At 39.2% G+C, this 19,476-nt stretch overlaps 2 protein-coding genes across 5 annotated transcripts; one reads left to right on the plus strand and one right to left on the minus strand.

Moving 5' to 3' along the window:
* Positions 1-902: 902 nt before the first annotated feature.
* LOC126632329 (disease resistance protein RUN1-like) lies at positions 903-9,125 on the minus strand. Its single transcript, XM_050302704.1, has 5 exons — positions 8,517-9,125; positions 5,194-6,295; positions 4,658-4,930; positions 1,478-4,547; positions 903-1,206 (listed from the first exon to the last, which is right to left on the minus strand). The coding sequence occupies exons 1-4, from the start codon at positions 9,029-9,031 to the stop codon at positions 3,894-3,896; spliced, it is 2,544 nt and encodes an 847-aa protein (XP_050158661.1). The 5' UTR covers positions 9,032-9,125; the 3' UTR covers positions 903-1,206; positions 1,478-3,893.
* Positions 9,126-10,504: 1,379 nt separating this feature from the next.
* On the plus strand, positions 10,505-14,223 carry LOC126632331 (disease resistance protein L6-like). 4 transcript variants are annotated; one of them, XR_007626711.1, is made up of 4 exons: positions 10,505-11,623; positions 11,780-12,737; positions 12,834-13,170; positions 13,772-14,223. XR_007626711.1 is itself a non-coding variant. In XM_050302706.1 (2 exons), exons 1-2 carry the CDS (start codon positions 10,507-10,509, stop codon positions 11,946-11,948), a joined length of 1,311 nt encoding a protein of 436 aa, XP_050158663.1. In that variant the 3' UTR covers positions 11,949-12,738. The 4 variants fall into 4 exon arrangements, 1 of the variants encoding a protein (XP_050158663.1); XR_007626709.1 differs by having other exon boundaries at positions 10,507-11,648; XR_007626710.1 differs by having other exon boundaries at positions 10,507-11,648; positions 11,780-12,633.
* The last annotated feature ends 5,253 nt before the right edge of the window (positions 14,224-19,476 follow it).

Here is a 19,476-nt window from a genome sequence, read left to right on the forward strand (position 1 = left end):
TGCGTTGCAACCACAACTGGCTCTCCTATCAAATTGTGGATGCCCACAGCATTTTAGGAGGGAGTTCCTCCCCTGTTTGGTTTATTAGGGTGCGTGCCTTGGGAGCATTCTTATAGCTTTGGATATGTACAAAACGACCAAGAAAATAAGAATCCGCGATTAGAGTGCGCCAACATTGTACAGAGACTTGCATTTGGAAAACAAATTTGTTGCTTGGAAGTCGCCAAAGGATTTCAACCAATACAACATGAGCCAAAATTTAACCTCGTTCGTGGAGAGGCAAACCAAGCAGCACACAGGCTTGCTCGTGCAGGACTTGGACAGCAACAGGAGGTGTCGTGCATGGTTCGAGGGACCACCGGATTTAATCACAGATATTTTGTTTGAGGATAGCTCCATTCGGTTTGCATTGCTATTTGATTGCATTTTCTTTGAGGATGGTTAACTTTTCAAGTTGCTTGTGCTCTTTTTCACTTCAACTGGGCTGAAACCTCTGACAAGATTTTTCTCGAGGCTCATTTGTGCATCCTATTCTCAAATATGTACGTATTCCCTTTTGAATATATTGCAAACAAAAACAAACACTTGATTAATTTTCAAACTTTTCAAAATAATGTGTAGTGCTCTTGCTCAAGTGTATGTGCTCAAACTTTTCAAAATTTTCAAACAAAAGAAGAAACTCAAGATGGAAGAAGAAAGAGGCAAGTCAAAATCCAAAAATACTGAAATGGTGCCAGCCTAAAGGTTGTTTCTTGTGCGCGTTGAAGAAAGTCTGTCCGAGCAATGTTCGAAGAGTTCGTTCAGCTGCAATGGCAGAAGTTGGAAACGATGAAGTTTGATCAATCGTACTCCGTCCGAGCAATTTTCAGAGGTTTAATACTGTAATTTGGTATGCTACCAGGTTATTGTTTTTTCCTATTTACTCCTTTACTGTATTTTAGCAGGAAAAAATTGTTACAGTAAAGTTTGAAATTGTTATATTCCTAAAAGCCGTTGAAGGACCATCTAAGTGTAAAGTTTCGAATTTTCTGCAGAACAAGTGGTTTGGAAATTGCTTGGATGGATTTTTCTTAACACCAGAAAGAAACAACCTAGATTTTACCACTTTGGATTCAGCCGTGCCGAGCTTGGCTCTTTCTTGTTTTTCCATCTTCAGCTTCTTCCAGTGGAGGTCTCTCGGCGCATATGCTTCAGCTAGATCATAACCTACAGCGGACATGTCCGGAATTTAATATTTTTGAATCAACGGACAGTTTCACATAAAAGTGTAAGAGCAAAAACTGGAAACCAATCAGAAACCAGTCACAGACAAGTTAGAAGACTTGACGAAAAAGTAAAAAACAAGATCAAGAAGACTGTCGTGAACAGCATTCCAAAACGGGCATTTGTCACTTAATTTGATATATATTTGCATCAATTTACACCAAGGAATGCGAAGACGATATTCAAATTAAATTACTCTAACAAAGAAACTTACCCAGACAGAAACAAGACAGCTTGCCAAAGGCCACCAAAAGAGGGTTGTCCAAGAGAGCAGCCAAAACACCCAAAATTAGTTTGGAGGATAGGGAAGGTCGTCCTTGAGCAAAAACCAGGGAAATTGGTGGTCTATCGACCCAACTTTGACGTTCCACAATCCTCAAAGCAAGGCAACATGGTGAGCCGCACCATTTGCCTCGTGAGTAGACCACTTCCAATGTCGGTCTTCAAAATTGATCTTCTTCGATCTTATTTCCAACAAGAGTGGATAGATTTCCCAAGCACCCTTTTCTATGTCACCCTTCAAGCACTTAATCGAAGCACTCTCCACCATCACTTTTGTGAAGCCTAAGCTTGCAGCTAGATCCAATCCTTTGATAACCGCAGCTCTTTCAGCCATAAGAGCAGAGGAACACTTATAGAACAGCCAAAGCACCTCTGAATGTTTCTAACCTCTCATGAATAACAATCCCCAGCCCCGCCTCCAATGAAGAAGTACACCAGGCCCCTTCAGTGATCAACTTAACAAAATAATGAATTGGAGGGCACCATACCTCATTGGCAAGGTCAAAATGAGAAGCTCCTGGACTCTTAATAGTTTAGCCTTCCAGATATCCCAACAGGTGATACCTGCAAGAGAAAGAAAGGTGTCGAGATTTTCTCCCCTTGTCCACCTAGAAATTTCGTATGAAAACCAATGGTCAAGAGATGAAACATCTTCATTAAGTCTCCTGTAATTTAGAGCAGTGCCAAACCAAATGCCTTTAACCCATGGGCATAAATTCCATGCAAATTGGACATAGGAAATTCATGGTGATACGTCTTCTAAACAGATTCTTTCTTGTAGGAAAAGCGCTAAAAAGGCAGGCTTCATGAAGTTCAGAATATGGGGGGTGGCTTTCATCTTCCAAATGGTGCTATCAACAATGTGGGAATGGAGGTGGGCAGGGAACTGAAGCATTTCTGATCTTTTGTCTTTGAAGCCAGTGATAGCCTGATCTTACGGAATGGATACCATTCACCTTCCAAGGCCAAATTAAACGATCACCACCAGTAGCAGAACCTATGGGAAGAAGCAGGATTTTATCACCTCTTGAGAAACAAAGGGGCATAAGAAAATCTGTCCACCACACTCTACTCTCTCTGTCCATAATGTCTGCCACTTTCCTTGCAGTTGAGGGAGAAAGGACTGTTGTTGTGTTCCTCCTCAACCTGAGATTGCTCCACAGTACTCCTCCTTCAGTTCCATTCCAAATGTGTTGTCATTTGAAACAACACAGAGTTCGACTTTACTCTGGTACTTCCGTGTTCATCTGTCAAGTGCAACACAACCTCTACCAAGAAAAAATAACCATACACAGAACAACATTCAAGCCAGAAGACCAGCGGGTGCCATCTAGCAGTTCTCATCAGCACCAATGAGGAACAATTAATGGATGCCAGCTTAGCATTCGAAGCCTCCTCTTCATCCTCACCCCTCTTCAAATGATTACATCAGTTTCCATGCAGCTTTTTGCAATTTCGAGGTTAATGCAATTACATCCTGAGACGAGCGAAACATGAACCTTTCTTTGAAGTCCGTTTAAGCAATCTTCCCCTGCTTCTGTTTCTTCTTCTACATTGCTTTCTATACTTGGATCAGACCTTAGTCTTGCTGCCCTGTCTTCATTTTATTCACTTGAATACGGCAAGGAGATGGATTCACAGCCAAACAAATACCCATTAACTAGTTTTTCCCCTTCCAGACTAACCCTATTTCTTCACGCTGATGAATATCATGAGCGCTCCCTGCTCTTTCCAAGTGCACACCGACAATTATCTTGAAGCCACCTTTCACATTAAGCTTGTCGTTTGATAGATGTCCCAGCCAAAGTTAGTCTTATGGGAAGCAACCATGGTCACTTGCATTGCACAGATGATAAATTCCCTCTGCTGGGTACAATTCACAGCATGAAATGTGAAGATAATCATCAGATTGGGAGTTATCTTATCAGAAGAGTAAATGATGCACACAGTCAGCGCCTTAAAATCACAACCAAAACCTGGCGGCACAACTATTTCATCCTTATGGTCGACCACCCTAAACCATGAAGGAAAACATTTCCATGATTAAAAAAGGCAACCATTTCCGCTCACACATTTCTAATACACGTGGAGCAACATTTGTACATACATTTCTAAACCATGACAGAAAATTAGTAATGGTGGTTTGGACATGTGAAATGAAGGCCTATAGAAGCTCCAGTTAGAAGATGCGATTACGAGACAAAGGTTCAGGGCCGAAGGAGTAGAGGAAGTCCTAGGAAAACTTTGGAAGAGACTCTAAGAAAAGACTTGGAGTACTTGAATCTAACAAAAGATGTGGCATAGAACCGAGCACAATAGCGTTCTAGGATTCATACAGCCGACTCCACTTAGTGGGATAAGGCTTTGTTGTTGTTGTTGTTGTTGTTGTTGTATTTATGTGCAAATAAAGGAGAGGGAGGGAGAGAGAGAGAGGGGAGCTGCAGGATTATTTCCTTACAAGCAGCAGTGAGATTGGTGCACCCTTCCACATGAATCCTTGTCATGATGTTTGACAACTTATCCAAGCCTGGAATCTCAGTGAGTTTGGGGCAGTGATTCAGATGCAATTCCCTCATACTCGACAGATCTGAAAAATCTGGCATTTTTTCCAATGCAATGCACTCATCTGCCTCCAGGATTTCCAATTTTTTTGGTAAATATGGGATCACCCGAAGGTTTGTACAATTATTCAATTGTAAAGTGTGAAGCTTGGAAAGGCCGCTGTGGTTAGGTAGCCCATAAAAACAATTGCCACTTAAGTCTAAAACGTCTAAAGAAGATAGACCCCCAAGATCCTTAGGAAGTGCATCATCTGTTAGATCGCAGTTCGCAAGAGACAAATACTTAAGGTTCTTCAGTTGTACTATGGAAGGGTGAACCTCGGAAAAACTCTGGCAGTCATTAAGTAACAGTTTCTCGAGATTTGGGAGTTTTGAAAAGTTTGGTGATCTTTTCAGGTGATGGCAATACCCAAGATTAAGAAACTTCAACTTCTCAAGCCGCTGTCAGATAAAAGGAAAACATAAATCAAAATACAAATATAAGCGAGAGAGCATGATGTTATTTCTAACAAAAAAAAAATATCAGGGATTTGGTTGAGAGTGTACTATACCATGTTGGAATCATTCCAAACTTGTATTTTGCTATGGCTCAGGTTGACATCAACTAGGTATTTAGTAAAATCTTTTGGTATGACCCCTTGAGGAAACTCAGGCCAGCACAACCATCTTAACCTTTTGGAAAGATGTTCGCAGTTTCCTTTGAACTTTACGCCTTTGAGTTTGAGCAACCTGAGTCTCTGCATCTCTTTAAATGCTTCTGTACTGAAGCTAGCCTTGTCGGGTTCTTGCAAATCTAACACGAGTCCTTCAACGAACTCTGTTCCCTTTTAATAGAAAACAAATAATAAGGAAATAAGAAATGATGAATGCAACTAATTAAGAAAAGGGTTATTTGCATAATTTATAAGTATACAGCAAAGCCATATAGTTGTATTTCGACTTCATCTCTCCTTCCATTCAACCTGTAGTTTTGTTCAAATCAATGCATATCATAGTGTATATTGTTCAACATCCAGGGCATACAATTTATTACAGTTGGGATAAGCATACCATACACTTAATATCATTTGACAGCGAATGTACTTACAGATTTGCTCCTCAATACGTCTTTTACATCTTCTTGATCCCACAATCTACAACGTTTTCCAAGGATGTTAGGGGATTTTGCATGTACGATTTGTCTGCCCATATCTCGAAGCAAATCATGCATTACCAGGTTGTTTCCTTCATCAACAGTTACAAGGCCTCGATCACAGAGTTCTCCGATTCCTATTTCTGGATCAAAGTCACAGCCATCCAATATTGCCATGACATGTTCCTTGTTCATTCCAATAAAGAAACAAGATATGTCAAGGAATATATCCTTCACGTCATCATCAATTAGCCCATCGTAGCTTATTTTAAGCTTTTCGTAAATTGGCATATGAGGATGTCTTTTCAATTTACGCAATGCACTTCTCCATTCACTTTTGAGTTTTGTACATAAATAAGAACCTAATACTTCAAGTGCTAGTGGCAAACCTCCGCAGTAATTGACAACTTTGCTCGACAGTTCAAGATATTCTTCATCAGCAGGATAACTCTCTGTAAAGGCATGGCAACAAAAGAGCTCAAGAGCTTCTTCTTTATTCATTATTTGTGCGGTACATGTCTTATCCACTTCAAGTATCTTGAGCAAGTGTTTGTCTCTTGTTATTATAATAATTCTACTCCCTGGACCAAACGTGTCACGATTTATAGCCAACTCATGTAATTGTTTCACACAATCTACGTCATCAATTATGACAAGTACCCTCATGTGGCCAAGTCTTCTTTTTATCTCCTTAGTCCCCTGATCGACACTACTTACCTCTACATTAGCTAGTTTCAAGATATCACTAAGAAGCTTGATTTGCAATTTAACCATATCCTCTTCCCTCACTTTTGAAAGGAAACAGCTACCTTCAAACATTTGATGAAATCTGCGGAAAATGGCTTTTGCAACCGTTGTCTTGCCCGTCCCAACCATACCCAAAATTCCAATAACGTGAACATTATTTGATCCTCCGACATCTAACTCATTACTGATAAGTTGCACGCGAGAATCTATTCCAATTTGGTTCGTGGGTACATCTGGATATGTGTTGTTCAGCGACTTCAGTCTTCGAGCGATGTCGTCGACAACTTTCCTTATAAACTTTCCTTCGTACCTAGCAGTTAAAATACAAAATTAAACAAAAGTAAGACTCACATATAACTGCAGGATTCAACTCAAGTAACAGTTTTTGGGATCAAATAAGTTTTCAATTTTTAATTAAATACTTTGTTCAACTTCTGGCGAATTATGTTGTGTTTGAACCATAAATTTTCAAGCATGACCCTAGTAAATTAAGGGTGGTGTGCCTTAAAAAAGAAAAAGGAGCTTGGCAAATGAAAAAATCGAAATGAAGATCTCTACAATACACACGCAGGGTCTAGATGAGTTTGTTGTTTAAGCACTCCATACCAGCATGGAGAAGTAATAGCTCTTCTCAACTACTCCACTTCGCCATGAAATACGAAGTAACTAATGCTCACCTTTGGTCTATGGAAGGGGACAAAGCCAAGGAGAAGGAAAAAAGGCACAGATGGCAGAAAAAACATTTGAGAGAGAGCAAAAAACTGCAAAAGTTCATAGTGAGTTCAGAAAGAAAGAGCAACAGGGTGCTAAAGAAATCATTAGAGAAGAGAAGAAGACAAGAGTTTCAGACGTGAAAAATCTCCAGCCGGACGAGAGAGAATAGCAAACCATAGGCACAAAAAGGGGATAAAACCCATGTTGTCACTTCAGTGCTTCTTTCATCTTCTTTTCTGTACAACTTTGCAGGTGAGTCTGGTTGTGAACAAATCATAAATCAGCACCAAATTGTCATATGACAACTTCTTTTGTATCTCTTTTGTGCAGGAAACATTATGAAGTGGCAGTCGTAAAGAAGAAGAGTGAAGTTCATGTTCCTTCAAAAAGATGCAGAAAATGAGGGAATTTTCTGAAGCCAAACAAATTAAGAAATTGCAGTCAATAGCCTCTCTGGTCACCACTCATATTCCTTTTCCGTCAATAGGAGGTTGCTGATCACAATCCTTTTTCGTCAAAAAATGTTGCTGAACAAGTACTCTCTGATAGAAAAGAAGAGGAGAAGCTGCTGGCTAGAAAAAGGTGTGGAGATGAAGACTGCACAAAAGAGACAGTCACAAGACTTCTCAGCTGAACGAAGTGTGCCAAAGAATGGTGTGGTTGCTGTTACTGACGGAAAAGAAGGCTGCAAAAAGGTGTCCGCAAGACTCTTCTGTTGTGCATACGGTCCAAATTGCTGATGGAGTAGAAGGCTGCACACGAGAGGTGTCCACAAGGCTTGTCAACTGTGCAAAGTGTACCTAAATGGGTACAGATGCTGTCAGTTGTCAAGTTTCTAGCTGAAAATGAAGACAAAGCCCATGAAAAAGAGATGTCTCGAAGACCCCTCTCTCATATGCAACTCACATACGAACACCCGCAAGGTCTTCACGTCATTGCACCCACTCATAGAACACCATCAAGGTCATTTATGATCACCAAAGACAGAGAAAAGCAAGAAGTAAAAAGTAACAAAGACGGAAAAGACCAATTAGCAAGTAATTGGTACAAGACTCATCATCAAAGGAGACTACAAAATCTAAGTTCATTGCACCAGTCTTTCCAACAAAATCACGAAGACTCTAGGTCGGAAAGTAAGAAAATTTGAGTTGATTCAAAAAGGAAGACGTAGATGAAAAGCATGCCCTTTTGGCTAAAGAAGATATTTGAGGTTTTCAAGTCCTTTTTGCAGCTCAAGTGCTCAGCCTAGAGCTCCCATGGAAACGCCAAACCAAATGATTCCAAGAACTCGACTGGCTTGATCCCTCAGAAAGAGTATATAGGCAATCTAAGGCTCGACCTAGGTGCAGCAGCAAAATCAAACAAACCCCAAGTACAATTTATTCATATTGGAAACAAAGGGCGTTTCCTTTTTAACAAAGGATTGGAATTGATAGACACTTTGTCCTGATTTGGTAGTACTCAAAATAATAAAATCCTCCTACTAATTAACATGGGTGAAGTTATGTCGAGTGAATTATTTGTTACGCTACAATCTTTGCTCAACATGTTGATCCATGCGAATGCAGTTAGCTCAATTCCCCACACTGATAGTTAGCTCAAAGCGTTTGTAGAGTCTCAAACTTATCAGGGTTTCTAAGCTTTGCATTACTTTATGTGAAATGAAAGATTCTGAGCCCTACTTGAGAAGCCAACACATGACATTTCGCAAGCTAATCACAATCAAATATCGACTACATAGCGATCAAATTTTGATTAGTTCAGCATTTGAAATTTAAAAAGTAGATTTTGCTAGGAATTAACAATTAAGTGATTACCCATCAGTGTTTCTAAGATTCCCACCAGCCAAATTTGCAGCTAGAGTGAAAGCCGATCTCCACCTCTGCACCGTATCGCCATCGAAGCACTCTTCATGCTTCCCAAATGCCGTGGAAAAACTACCAGTCTGATGCCTAACTTCGGAAGGATCAACATCGTAGAAAATAGGCAAAAGAGTTTGACCCATTGTTGCTCTACACTCCACGATCTTCTCCAGCTCCTCAAGACACCATCTCGAATCCGCGTACCGCTTCGAGAAGACAACGACGGCGATCCTGGACCGCTTGATCGCTTCCACTAGCTCGTCTGTTATATTTTCCCCTCGTCGTAGTTCGTTCTCGTCGATGAAGACGTTGACCTTGTTGTCTTTTAATGTCCAGTAGAGGTTGTCGGTGAAGGTCTTGCGCGTGTCTTCACCTCTGAAGCTCAAGAACACGTCATGCTTCCATTGTTTTGGGGAGGAGGAGGAGGAGGAGGCTGCGACGGCCGCCCTGGCATCCATTAAATCAATCATATTCCGCCGGTGGAGGTTGTGTTTTTGGCCAAATGATGGGCAGAAAAATACAGACCCAAGTCACGTCAACTCAGCTCGTTTTATTTGACTCGCTCGCTGTCCACCAAACGGAAAAGAAACGTCCGTTTGCTTCACGAATTAAATTTCAATTTTTTCTTTATCTTATGAGAAATTTATTGCATTAGTCATCTACTTTTAAGTTTAACTAATTGGAATAATCATTTCTCAACTTCTTAATTGAGTATAACGTGCAATTATGATTTTTTTCATCAACTCTGTTCGAATTCTATAAAAATGACTCATACGTTGGAATGATCATTGGTACAATGTTTTAAAGTTGAGAGAACTGTAATTGATTTAAAGTTGAAGAACTATTTCTCTAATTGGGTTACATTCAAGAACCATTCCTACAAACTTTTTTTATTTGATTTTTCATATTTATCCCTTGATCTAGCCTCATGTGCGAGTATACTTGGCATTTTAAACTTGATCCGTTAACCCGACCCAATCATTTAAAATTAGTATTCGAATGAGTATTTAACGGGTCGAGTTGTTAACGGGTCAACCCGTTAAATAATGGATCATTTTAGATCAACCCGCGAAACCCGTTAATACCCGTTGTTGAGGGCTTTTGTGTAATTTCAATAGTTATAATAGGAAGCCCTCAAACTCAAAGCCTATCTCTGCCACTTCAAGGAGGTCGCCGATATGCTCCAGGACTACATTCTCGGGTCAAAATGGCAACAGACTACTCTTCCTCCTCCTCCGGTGGCTCTAACACTTCATCTCATCTGCTTTCTTTAGAGCGAGTCAAGCTTATCTCCTCCAATAGCGGCAACTCGTCCTCTGGCTTGCCGGATCGGGATCCTTCCTTCAAGTGCTTCTCTGTCTCGGGCTTGAAGAAGAAGGTCATGGTAGGGCTCTGTCAAACGGCGAAAAGGATGGACAATGGAGGTAAGTGTCAAAATGGATTGATTCCTTTGGTTTTGCATATTGGGGATGGACATAAATGCACTACCAACTATTGTAAATGAAATCTGAATGTGAGATATTGTTTGTATGCGTAATTTGAATTGGAATGCAAAATTAAACAAAAAAACAAAAAAAAAAATCTTAATGGGCGTTAACGGGTTAAACGGATGAACGGGTGACTAATGAACTTAACGGGTTGAATTCGGGTGACTGATTGGATTCGAATGTCCCGTTAACTTAACGAATCGGGTAAAATTCGATCCAAACCTAATAAACCCGACCCGTTTATAGGTCTATGTGCGAGACAAGTAACTTATTTTGATAAAAATTTTAACTAAGTTTTAACTGAGTTAACGAAAAAAAATTATAGATACATATTTTAATGAGTTAAGAAATTAACGTTCATAGATTTTTAGGTAATAAACTATTGCTCTAATTAAGTAAAAAGTTGAACAATTTTCTTTTATTTTAATCCGTCGAGCCAGTTTGACCCGCAAGTATAGATGCCTTGCTCCTCTCTGTCGGTCTCTCCGTCTCCCCCCTTCCCCTTTCTTTCTCCTTTTCTTCCTCCCTCCCACAAATTCTCTTCTCTATGCACCTTAAAGCTCACGTCTTTGCTCCAATTAACAAAAACCATGGATCCGACGTCAAAGTCCCCACCACCCATATCCCGCTCCGGAGACCGGAACCCGGCTTCGAATGAGATCCAATTCAGAGGTGTCCGGAAGAGGCCTTGGGGACGCTACGCCGCCGAGATCAGAGATCCCGGGAGAAAAAGCCGCGTCTGGCTCGGGACCTTTGACAGCGCTGAAGAGGCAGCACGTGCGTACGACAAAGCGGCGCGTGACCTCCGCGGAGCCAAGGCGAAGACCAACTTTCCCGCCTCCGCTGAGAACCTTCTCGAGAGGCCGAGTGGTAGCGAAGGGACCTTTAACAGCGCTGAAGAGGCAGCACGTTCTTACGACGTAGCGGCGCGTGGATTGCGCGATGTTAAGGCGACAGCCGACCTGAACCTCCCCGCCCCCTCTGATCACCAGCTCGAGAGGCCGAGTGGTAGCAAAAGGATCGTACAGGTGCAACAGCAATTAACGGATACCAGTACCGTTACATCCCTCGGACCTCCCTCGGCTTCCCCCTCCGCCATCTCCACCACCACCTCCTCCTCGTCCTCCTCCTCGTCCTCAATAGAAGATGAGATTTACGACGTATTCTTGAGCTTCAGCGGTGAAGACACGCGCAAAACCTTCACGGACCACCTGTATTGGACATTGAAAGCCGCCAGAGTCGACGCCTTTATCGAAGAGAAGGAATCAACGAGAGGAGGGGAAGAAAAAGCATCAGAGAAAGTGAAGCAAGCAATCCAAGGGTCCAAGATGGCTGTGATCATCTTCTCAAGGAGGTATGCTGATTCCACCCGGTGTCTTGAGGAGTTGGTGGAGATCATGGAGTGCAAAAGAACACTACGGCTAATGGTTTTGCCAATATTCTACGACGTTGATCCTTCAGATGTGAAGAACCAATCTGGGATTTTTGCAGAGGCATTTGAGAAACACGAAGATCATAAGGAAGAAAAACTAGGGCGGTGGAGAAAGGCTGTTTCTGAAGCTGCAGACTTAGCCGGTGAGGTTTTTACAAAGACTGACGGGTAATTATTTACTTGTATGAATGTTTTTCACAAATTTTACAAAATTATCATCGGAATCCAAGGTTTTGATTTGTAAGGAATTAAGGGTTTAGTTCAATTTAGTCTGGTTAATTTTGGGTTTTAACTACTAGGTATGAAGGAGTGTTTATCAGGAAAGTTATTGACGAGATCACCGGAAAACTGAAGATGAAGAGCACATCCCTAGGCGGAGCCACCGGGCAATCTGTGCAAGAAATCAGGCTGTTCGGCGTGCCCCTGGTGGTCGATTCCATGGGGAAGAGCGACTGTCGTAATGGATGATGCCGCGCCAAGGAAAAGCACAAGATATTCCTGCTAGGATTGCAGAAAGTTGGGAGAGGATATTGGAGAGAGGGATCTTAAGGAACTTCGTGAAGACTCGCACACCCCAACCACAATTGTGCCGGTGCTGCAGATATAGCTTCTTTGACATCACCGCCGATAATGTCCAATCGATGAAGAGCAAGTACATTATCAAGATAATACATCTCAGTAACATCCGTTGCCACCTCCCCACCATCCGTGCCTTTGCAATCCTACTGGATTTTTTATGATGCCAAATTTAACACAATTTGACAGCTAGTTACGTACGGAGTTGTTCCTCAATACACTTTCTACATCTTCGTGAACCCGCAATCTACTACCTCTTTCAGGATTGCCCAAGGATTCTGCACTCACGATTTCCCTGTCCATGTTTCAAATCATATCATGCATCATCAGATTGCCTTCTCTATCAACAGTTACAAGGCATAGCTTATTTGAATGGTCGTCACTTCGATGAAGAACAAGGACCACGATCATCCAATATTTTGAGGATGTAGTCCTTGTTATTTCCAATCAAGAAACAACATATATCAAGGATTATTATCTTAAACTTTCCACATACATCCCAATGATGCTTTATTTTTAATGAACAACTTCGTTTGAGAGTTCAAGATATCCTTCATTTCGACAACGATTTCCAAAGGTACTTGAATTTGTTGAATTATCTCAAAGTAATGAAAATACATGTCCTGCTCTTGTCGAGTACAATTCTATGGCTTCGATCAAGGGGTACCGCAGCAGCTGACGGTAAATAATTCATTGCTTTGCTTGCTTGTGTATAAACCATATTTTCAAATGCAAATAATCCTTTTCTTACTCAATTCCTTTCTTTATTTCTAACAGGGTGCAAAAAAAAAAAAAAAAGTAGACTCCTACTGAACCCCCAGAGTGCCATCGTTGAGAGTGGGTGCACTGTATGCTCGATACAGTCAGTTTGAAGTACATGGCAGCAGGTCCTCAAACCCAATTTGCTCTTTGGGTTTTAATCAATGTGAATACCATTTTGCTGCTGCCGGGGTCTCTCAAAGAAAGTTTAATGACTTTTTATGCATTCTTCAATGGTTCTGTTGGTATTCATTATCCAGCGATCGAGATGTCAAACAAACAAAGGATCAGCTGTGTTTGCTGAAACAACTATGTCAAAAACTATCTGGCTTCAACTGATTTTGATGTAGTCAAGGTGTGTATATTTTGTGCTATTTCAGTTGTTTATTTTACTGGTAAAAAAAATAAAAAATAAAACTGCTTCCTTCTGAATGTTGGCCTGTTAACCACTGCACATTCTTCCTTGTGATATATGGAAGTGATGATGATAGGAGAATTTTAATTGAAAAATGGATTGCTCTTTGTTGTAGTTTAGTTTTTCTGTCCCAACGGTTTCTAATACATGAATTGTTCGAGTCCTTAGAAAGTTAACAAAAACGTAACACGTTATCTATATTTTTCTGTTGAATATAAACACAAGATTGCTCATCTTATGCGTTTACAACAGTTAGTAATTTTCCGTTCCTTGAACTCTTTCTTTGGTTTCGTATGGTTCTTATTTAAATGAAAACTTTATGCTCTGCCGCTGATATACAAATGTTGCTGATTGAACTTGTAATTAAGTAATCTGAGATTGAAGTCAATCAGTAATAACCTTGTATCATGTCATTGGTACTAGAATGTTCCAGCTGCCTAATTAGCATGAAATCTCTCCTTTCATGTCCGATGATATTTGCGTTGCCGACTTCTGAATACCTTGACTTTCTTGAAACTAATTTATGCCACTTGTATTTCAGGTTCCTTGCCTTAAATCAGTTTAGTTTTCGCGCCTGTGCGCGCAGCTGATCCTCGATTCAGTTGTGAGGGTTGAGAAAAAGACGGCAGATTATTCTGGCTGCAATATGGTGCATTGACGTGATTGAATACCTGAAACGAAGGCAGATGGATGCATTGACATGTTTGAACAACTATATCGGTTGTGTTTGGTAGCTGAAAAAAGTTGCTTTTTCTTGAAGCAGGGTCATAAAAAGCAGAAATTGAGAAGGTAGAAACAGCATGTAGTAGGCATTGTCTGGCATTTGAACACATTCTAGCATTACGAATTACACATATAATAGCGATAGTCTTGTAGCTCAAGTGGTTAAGACTTTACTTCTACCATTTCAAGTCCTGTCTTCGATTCGGTACAACGAAATGCATCATTGTTATTATATATATATATATATATTTGGTTGCTTACTTTGTACAATTCACCAGCGTACTAATACCACTATAAAAATACAATAACTAATTATTAGTCTAGCGATATTTTTCTTTTCAATATTTAGAAGTCGCAAATTTTGTTTAGTTTAATTTGTTGAGGAACAGATGAAATTCATTAAACCGAAGCATTACGAGATGCATCAATATCGTTACACGAAAAAACACTCTAACCAAAGAGGGCATCTTCAACCCAAACTACATCAACATCGCACGACATTGCAAATTTGGCAAGTTCTGAGTTAAAAAAAAGTGTCATAATTTTCGTTTTACAATAATTGAACATCGTTATAGGTATATTTAACATGCATTTCTCCTCCTATCGCCGTTATCTATTCTTGATTCACTTTAGTCCAAATCTTGATCAAGATTAATTGGTTCATTTTTTTTGGTTCTCGTTTTGAGTCTCCATCTTACTAACAAACAAACCAAAATATATGAGCCCTGCACTGAAAAATAATATACTTATAGTAGACAACAAAATTTATAATCCCAATTAACAATCAGTTGCTTCACTATATAATCTCAATTAACAATCAGTTGCTTCACGTGGTATTAAACTCGAGTCAGTTATCTCAAGAGCAACTAAAAATGCAGGTTCAAAATTCAAATCCTGCCAACAGATTCCAACATTAAGTGACTGTAATGACTCAGTTTAATCATGTTAGTATTGAGAAATTAAAAGGGAAATAAACGGAAACACTAGAAAGTGGTAGTTTAAGTATCACGAAACAGCTAAACATGTTGTGTAATTCAACGAGAACAATCAACAAACAATACAAATGGTTAAATGGGTACTCGTTTGTACTCACGGGTAATACATATGCTCACCATTTATATTTCACCGGTAAACAGTTATACCGTATTTATTTAAACGGTTGCTTAGAACCATAACCATTAAGTTTAAATGGCTGAACAACCACTGTTACCCATACCCACGGGTATTTTGTCCATCCCTAACCACTAGGAAGAATCCATAAGAATTTGCCCATGCCTAACCACAAGGAAGAAGGTATAAAAATGAGTTCTATCTGTTTGTAACTTTTTGGACACTTTTGATTGATCAGACTAGGACACGCCATCCCTAACCACTAGGAAGAATCAATTAGAATTCCCATCCCTAACCACAAGGAAGAATATATAAGAATGAGTTCTATCTATTTGTGACTTTTTGGAGACGTTTGATTGATCAGACTAGGACTATAATGAGTTCCACCAAGAGGGATTATCGATAGTGAGATTTGAACCTAGACCTTGGTCTAGCGAAGAGAATGACCTTACCAACTCAACCAACATTTGTCGTCTGCTCCTATAAGTTTTTTTATTTATGATCAATGAAACTTTCATTAACAGAGGAAAAAAGAACCAACCTAACTTAAACCAATTTATACAATTAGTCCAACCAAACTAAGGGTTCGTTCAGAAGTACTTTTAAAATGATATAAATTGCTTTTAAAGAAAATATTTTTAGGATTCAAAAGCACTTAAACTGTTTTCTACAAGAAACACCAATTATGTATTTATTTCAAGAAACACTTTAAGTGTTTTTCCATAGAACCTTTGAGGGGTCTTCTTATCATTTTTCATTAAAACAAATTATGAATGATAATCTCCACATATTGACTTTTACACATTAGGCAGGGGACCAGTGGCAATAATAATATTGATTACCATAAGATAAGACTAATTAGAGCATCTCCAGCAGTTCTCCAATTGCCCTTCCAATTGGGTTGAAAAAGAAGGTTCAGTGGAGAAAAAAAGGGCGGGCAAATGGGCCAAGGGCTTGTGCCCTTTCAGCTGCCCTTGCAAGAATCAACTGGGCTCGCGCCCGCCGCATACAGAAATGGACCAAGTGGGGCCCGTCCACGTGCACATCCCAGAGTCAATTGCCACCTTGCGCCCGCCGCATCCCAGGGTCAATTCCCTAATTTCTTTTCTCTATATACTCTACCGTCTTCTTCATTTCTTGTATTTGAAATATATTACTGAAATTAGATAATCATTTTATTTTCATGGAACAAACCTTCTAAGCATAAAAAAATATTTTATATTTGTGGAAAGTGCCCTTGTCCTCGCCCTTCACAAACGGATGGATTTGCACAAAGACAATTATTATTTAGACTGCATAGTAAGAGCAATTTCATTGTTTTTGCCCTTTATAAACGGATGGACTTGCACAAAGATAATTACGATTTAAAATGAATTAGGAGCTCTAAAGTGTATTAGGAAATAGTAGGGACCCAAGAGATCCTACTATCCCATCTCAAATCAAATCACATGCAATTTGGGATATGGATAGCCTTCTACTACAAACTACAAGAGTTTTAATCAAATGAAAAAAATGTGTTATAAGTGAATAGTAACATAAATGATTTTTTAGAGTAAAAATGTCATTTTCGTTAAAAATAAATAGTATCAGAAATATTTCGTTAAAACTCTTAAAACAACTTACAAAATTACAGATTTCAGAAACAATTGTCTCAACATAAAAGGTGCCATAAAGAGTGCTCCACTGCACGTGTTCCCTGATGCTAGCACCTGCCCCCCTCCCCCAATTCACGTGACGTCGCGTGATATCACACACCTCTTCACCATTTTGTTCTTCTTACAGCTGTCCTAAGTGAGGCCCCGATCTGTCAAAAAAAAAAAACAAGTGAGGCTGTGACTGGGTTTTTTTGCTTAAATTTTTATTGTATGAAAAAGGTTTTTTCGGTTTAGAATATTGGGGCCAAATTTGTTTGGAAAATTACACCCAACATAAATAGTGAAACAATATACAGCATATAAAAATCAGAACAATAAGTAAGTTCATTGTGAGAATGTGGCATCGTGGATTGATTTTAGGGAGTTTTAACGAAAAGCCCACATTATTGTTTATTTTAACGAAAAACCATATTTTTACACTAAAAAGCCAAATCTGGTACTATTCACTTTACTCTTTATTTTGTCCTTATCATTGAAACTCAAAGTTTTCAAGCCATTTTCATTAGTTTTTCTTTGATTTTATGGTAGAATTTCAATTTCTTTATGATATCAGAGCATGTTGATTCACGTGTGAAGCTCAACGGCCACATATGCTCTACGTCACTCAATTTGTATTGTTCACGTGTTAAACTTGAAATTCGCCACACATAAGATGATGTGTGAGAGTATAAGTGAAAAAGTCCCACATTCTCACATTCATCATTTTACAATTGTAACCCAATTCATTAGAGTCGATAACATATTAGCAGTATGATTCGATTCACATAAAAAGTCCGTGTCGCAACAGGACCCAACAGAACACAAAGCTTCCACAATTTCGACAAGGATGCACCAAACCCATGTGCATGGTCTCCCATTCCTGTTGCGGACACTTCACTGGTTGTGTGGTGGGGGTGGGTGACCCACTCCCGCAGGACCAACCTAAATTCATTCGTGGACCTCAGAGTTCGGACAATAGCCATCATATGCTGGCGGCAGCCGAAGTGCTGCACTTTTTTATGCGTCTTGGCTACGTCCTAGCTAGTGTCCTTTTGTTTGCCACATGATCCTACTTTGTAATTTCACTTGTAAACATGGACAACATTCACCTCCCAATAATTGTCTTTTACATCTTCACTCCTAAATTGAATAACCATGACAACAGGTAATAAAATATTAATATTTTTATTTTATAAACTAATAAAAAATAATTTTATTTCTAATTTCAAATATAATTTTTAATCGGTATCGTTGTACCACGTTTCATTAAATAAGAAATTACAATCCAAAGTATTTGAGAAAATATAAAATTATGGTGTAAGGTGGAATATAATGATAAGATATTTATAGAATAATTAAATCAAATTTTTTTTTCGAATTTTTTTAATTATTTACATTTTTAAATTTTTTTTACATTTTTTAGTAATTTTATAATATGACTGAGGTCAACCTTGTATCAGCTTGCCCTCAGGAGCTTGGGCCTTGGATTCGTGCCTCCCCTCTCACACAAGCCCCCTAGCCTAATCGCTAGCATGGGCTTGAGCAAGGAAGGGAGGGGATTGGGTCGAGAAGGTCCCCAGTCCACCGGGCATTTGCTACCGCTGGACTTGCTCTAAATAATTTACTTGGCATGAATTTTAACATTGTGGATCACAATTCTCTATTAGTTGTATGTGGATTAGGAGGAAGTGCACCAAAATTCATAACATCGACTCCATCCAAAGGAGATGTCATATTTTAAGTAGAATGTCACACAATCAAATTTGAAAGTAGGATGAAGTTCCAACTGATATGTCAATCTTACATAGATTGGCATATAAAAAGTGCTGTCAATTAATTATTTATTTTATTTTATTAAATCTTGAAAATTTATTTTAATTGATTTCTTTTATAAGAATAGATTCTCCAAATATTATTTATAATAAAAAAAACATATGAATTGGAGAAAGAGAAATTGCCACGTCAACCATCAAATTAACAATTAAATTTATCATTTGACATCTCCATTGGAGATGTCACATTCCGACCTGGGCCCCCATCACATCCCGGACTCGACTCCACTGTAGCACGATATTGTCCGCTTTGGACTCCGACCACGCCTTCACGGTTTTGTTTCTGGGAACTCACACGAGAACTTCCTAATGGATCATCCATCCTGGGATTGCTCTCTCGTGAACTCGCTTAATTTCGAAGTTCTCGTGGAACCCGAAGCCAGTAAGCTCCCAAAAGGCCTCGTGCTAGGTAGAGATGAGAATATACATATAAGGCTTAGATGATCCACTCTCCTGGACGATGTAAGATGTTATAGGATATGTTCTAAGCCCCTTAAAATTATTTTAGCACCCATCACTATTGCCTTGTTCATATAAGAAAAGATTTCGCTCACCACCCTCAAGTGATGGTGATGTTTACTATTTTATTTATTATTATTTGATGATTTTAAATTTTGAAATCTGTCTAGTAAAAGGATACAAATCTTAAAATTTAAACTTATATAATAATAAATAAAATGATGAACATTACTATTTCTTAGAGTGGTGAGCAAAAATGCGGTGATATAAAACCAAATTTGGTGAAACCCAAAGCAGTTATTGTAGGAAAGATCCAACCACTCCATCATATAAAAGGCCAAAAACACAGCGTCACATACAAATACCTAGACAATGACATCACCACCCATCATAAGAAAAAGCAGAAAAATAAGATAAACAAAAATTAAATATTAAAAAAGATTTTAGACACAGACAAATGCAGGCTTTGGCGGGTTTCCAGAACGTGA

Source organism: Malus sylvestris, chromosome 8 (genome assembly GCF_916048215.2).
Source record: "Malus sylvestris chromosome 8, drMalSylv7.2, whole genome shotgun sequence".
NCBI lineage: Eukaryota > Viridiplantae > Streptophyta > Magnoliopsida > Rosales > Rosaceae > Malus > Malus sylvestris.